General features: G+C 38.8%; 1 protein-coding gene across 1 annotated transcript in view; it reads right to left on the bottom strand.

The window, feature by feature from the left end:
- Positions 1 to 4,478, bottom strand: part of EPS8L3 (EPS8 like 3) — a 74,483-nt gene that overhangs the window by 17,778 nt on the left and 52,227 nt on the right. Inside the window, exons 11-12 of the mRNA XM_018566987.1 lie at positions 4,317 to 4,391; positions 4,088 to 4,236 (exon numbers count right to left, since the gene is read on the bottom strand). Coding sequence (XP_018422489.1) covers positions 4,088 to 4,236; positions 4,317 to 4,391 — 224 coding nt within the window. The remainder of the gene's footprint in view (positions 1 to 4,087; positions 4,237 to 4,316; positions 4,392 to 4,478) is intronic.

Below are 4,478 nucleotides of genomic sequence, written 5' to 3'. Positions count from 1 at the left end.
GTTTTGTGTGGGGGGGGGGGGGAGGAGTGGAAGACTAGCCTTTCTTTGTTAATCTTGCAAGAAAAATCTATAGCCAACAAATGTAAATATGTAAATACAAAATATGCGTTCGGTTCCTATTTTGAACAACGTTCATTTTAAAATAAGCAATGTTATTTTAAATAAAAAGTATACATTTTATTATTTTTTATTCTTTAATTTGACCCATTAAAAATTATGCTAAAATGATATTTCTGACATAAAGCATTGCAAAATTATTTGTAAATGAAAAAGGGCACTTTTTAAAAATATTTTTCGCATTTTTTAATGCAACACTAAAAAAATAACTGAGATAAATGAAAAGAAATGGGTAATAATGAAAAAAAAATCTGCAGAAAAATTATAACTAATGGGAGAAACTGAGGAAGGAGTTAAGTAAGGCTGTTTAGTGTTAATTTTGAGTTAATAAGTGATTACGGTAAATAGGAATATATTTTATAAAAAATGTGTTATTACTTGTAAGATTTATTTAATTGATTTAATATGCAGATCAAAGGCCACACCTTTAATCTACATATTAATAAAATAGTAAATGCAATGTAAGAATAAATTGTTACACTTGTTAGACTATCTGCAAGTGTCATTTTGGACAGGAATATAGAAAGCGACTCCTGATATGTAATACATAGCAATTCGTGGCTATTTACTTATTATAGCGATCGGGGAAGCAATGGCCGGGGAAGAGAAGATACCCACTATAAGTCATGTTGAAGTTTTTTTAGAGTGTATCTTCTACACCTTCAGTCCTCAGGTAGTTAAAACATAAAGTAATTTAAATTGTTTATGTATGTTATATTATTTTAGATGTTTACAAAGTATACAAAGAAAAAAAATATTCTAAATATTAAAAAAAACTATTAACATTATTCACATCAAGTGGAAGTTGTACACAAACTTTAAAAAACTATTGTGCTCTTTTATACATGGCCGATATAATACACGTTCTATCAATTATTAATTTAATGCCATTAATTTATTTTACATGCAACTAGTGTATGTACCCAATTTCTTAATATCAGCCTCATGTAACTACAGCAGTACTCAGACTATGAAAGTCATTACATTGATCCAATCATGCTCTGATTCATGCACATGTGCTGAAAGTAGACATGTGCGATTCGTTTCGTTCCGAATCGAAATTCGGACGAATTTTCGTAAATTCGGACATTCGGATGTATCCGAATTCCGAATTACAGACATAACGAATGCAAACGAATCCGAATTTCCATTTCCGAAATTTTGGTAGCGTTCGCACGAACGTTCGTTTCGTTTTCTGTTCTTATTCGTTTCTTATTCGTTTCGTTTGTTGGAGCAAAGTGACATTAGAGAAGGAGAAAAATATTTTTTCCCCCTCAAATGTCACTTTTGCTGCAAACGAACGAAACGAATAAGAAACGAATAAGAACAGAAAACGAAACGAACGTTCGTACTAACGCTACCGAATTTCGTCCGAATCCGAATTCCGAATCCGAATTGACTTTCACACCCGAATCCTGAAAAACGAAATAACACAAATCCGAATTTAAAACGAAACGAAACAAATTTTTTGGCAGTGCACATGTCTAGCTGAAAGTGAACATTCTGCAAGGAAGAGAAAGAGTGTGCTGAGCTTTTGTTTTTTTAAAAGCATGACATGCCCTTCAAAAAGATGTGCTGCAGTAGAGGTTGAGGATGTAGATGTGCTATCTTCCTAGGCTTTCTGAATCCCAACATTGGCTGAACAGAAATACCAATCATTTGGCAGGTACAAACAATTCTCCTATATGTATTTCAACTGTGTATTTATCTGCTAGCCTGAAGTTTAGCATTACAGTATGTCAAACCAAACAGTTTTTTTAGATTTAGGTGGAGTGGGGAATTATTTATTAGCACCCTAGTCTACTCTTTAGTGCTATCCAAGATGACCTGGATTTACCGGTCTCCTGCTCACTCTTCAGTCCACAGTGATTTATGCAAGTGTGTGCTGAGACCAATGGATGAATGGATGCATTGTAGTTTGTTTGGGATTATGCAGTGAGCTGTGTGCATGCAGGATTAAGCTGAAGACTTGAATAATGCTGACTGCACTGACGGGAAGGCAACAGCTGAATGGACACAGGCGAATGGCTGCAGGGATGGCTGGAGCAGAGAGCCACCCTAGGAGGCTTGGCTGAACCCGGGAGGCTTGGAGGAGGAGGCTTAGCTGAACCCGGCTCTATGTTCCAATACAGAGAGGAGAGAAACGGCTGAAAGAGACAGGGAGCAGGCGTCTACAAATTACACAGATGCCGGTTGTTTGAATTTCCCGGCTTATGGAGGGAAGAGAACGGTGACTTCACGGGGCTCCACTCTGAAGCCAGAGGAGACTAGGTAAGTATATTACAATAACAAGCCCCTACTCCATTGCAACCTCTACTTTATATGACTTTCATTGCCCATAATAAAAATGTGTAACACATGAAAATGTATGGAAACCACAAAAAAATACATCTGAACATGCATTTTAAAAAAATGCATAAAAATGCAGATGAAAAAGCGTGAACCTTATGTAAAAGTGTGAAGGATTTTTGAGACTCTTCATCAGACAGAGTCTCTGCAGCAGAAGGCTCAGAGGCCGCTAAAGCCACAGGCAGATCAGATATAGATTCTGCGGGTGATGGCATGGAAGTAGGCTTTTGGCCTCTGCTATGAGAATCAGCCATCAGGGCTGCAATCTGTCCCATACAATCCTGCATAATGATGGGCAAAATTCAAGAACTGAGGGAGCCAGACCCAAAGGAGCTAAGGAAGACTGTGAGGAGTGTAGGGACTTAAACAGAGGGCAATGTCCCAGGCTATCAGTGTGAGGCCCTTTAAAAGCTGCACAGCAAGCAGCAGTAGAGCCATTAGAGGATCAAGAGCTGGAGGTAAATGTTTCAACAGGATTGCTCCCCATGTGTCTGGGATATGACATTTTGTGCTGCCAGGCAGGGACTACGTAGCTCAGAAAATAAGGCTGAACCTTGGCTGCTCATGAACCAGCTGTCACAAGCAGGAGAGGTTCAAATGGCCAGAGGTGAACAGGTCACTATAGGTGCAAAGCAGAGAAAGATAGAACAGGAAAAGTTTGCTGTATCACTTGAAACCAGGAGCGGTAGCCAAAGATGTTACTTCAAGCTGAATTGGCAGGAACCAGTGTGTGGAATGCACATGTGACACTCACCTTAACTAAGCACGTCATTACTCAGTTCTTTAGCATTAACCCTTTCTGTGTAAAAAACTGAGAAAAAAAAAGAATAAAAAAAAGGGGTCTAATTGTCCTAATAGTTAGGAAACTCTGGGTACCTGGTCCACATGGTCTACTCACAAAGTGAGTCATCAGAGACTGGACCACACCAGAGGCTCTCGACCCAAAAAGTGCTCAGGGGCTTACTGACACAGCACACTCAGATCTGCAAAGCACCACAATTTAGAATCCAGTGCCCTAAGACATATTTCAGGATAGCCCTCCAATGGTCCAGTCCACCATGGTCTCGGTATTGCCTCCAAAGCTATTTCTGAGAATACGCTACTAGGGATAGCTATGTGTAGAGACCAGTGCAAGCATCATGTACAGAAATGTTGATTGAAGAAAAAAAGGGGAAAAAAACTAGTAAAAATGGCTAAACTTTTCTTAGAGAAAAGACATCCATCCTCCTAGAACACAGCAAAAAACTGAGGCATGCTGGGAGTGTGAGAGGTTATACCAGCTGTTCGTTGTTTTTTTGTTGGCCAGTGTCGAAATCCTCCTGTAGACGGCAGTATTACGCAGTTCTCTGTGAATCCTGTGTCCCTCAGTGAAGGAGAAATGAAAGCATTGTTTTGTCTGCATTGCAGTTTGAGAGTTCCTTCCTTTCCGTCAGGTAAAATGTTGTCAGCAGAAAAGGAAATTAGGCACAATCTCTCTAACGTAGCCCTGTATAGCAGTAAAACCTTGACAGGAGTAACAATCCTTCCTTACTCTTACGCTTTTGTTTAAAATACTAGTTTGGCATCTGTAATTGTCATTGGTTCTTAAATCAACCTTCTAGTTTCACTCTGGTGTCAATACCTTGTTCTTAACCAAGCATCCCCTAAGTTTTCCCATAGCTTTCTTTCTTTATCCGACACACATGAGCTCAACAACAGCAAAGCCTTTTGTGTTGGAAAAGGAGACAGCACAGAACTAGACATGTCCTTCCTGGGGCAGTTGGACAGGATCTGAAAGAAATTTTGGTAGAGTTACAATTTAAATATTATAACACAACTTTGCACAAGTAAACTTGGCTTAGAAGTCTCACCTTGGGAAGTATATTAAATAGCATATGGACCAGGTCTGCAGCAGTTGGCTGGAACATATGGTCTTGGACTTTTGCCTGGTGATATAAGAGTTGTAGACAAGTTATTCTGATTCACCTAAAAACATTATATACAGTGTATGTATATACAGTGTATATATATTT

This window comes from Nanorana parkeri, unplaced genomic scaffold, assembly GCF_000935625.1.
Source record: "Nanorana parkeri isolate BGI_ZX_2015 unplaced genomic scaffold, ASM93562v1 scaffold995, whole genome shotgun sequence".
NCBI classification, from domain to species: domain Eukaryota; kingdom Metazoa; phylum Chordata; class Amphibia; order Anura; family Dicroglossidae; genus Nanorana; species Nanorana parkeri.
This window is presented reverse-complemented; position numbering and strand designations above follow the sequence as displayed.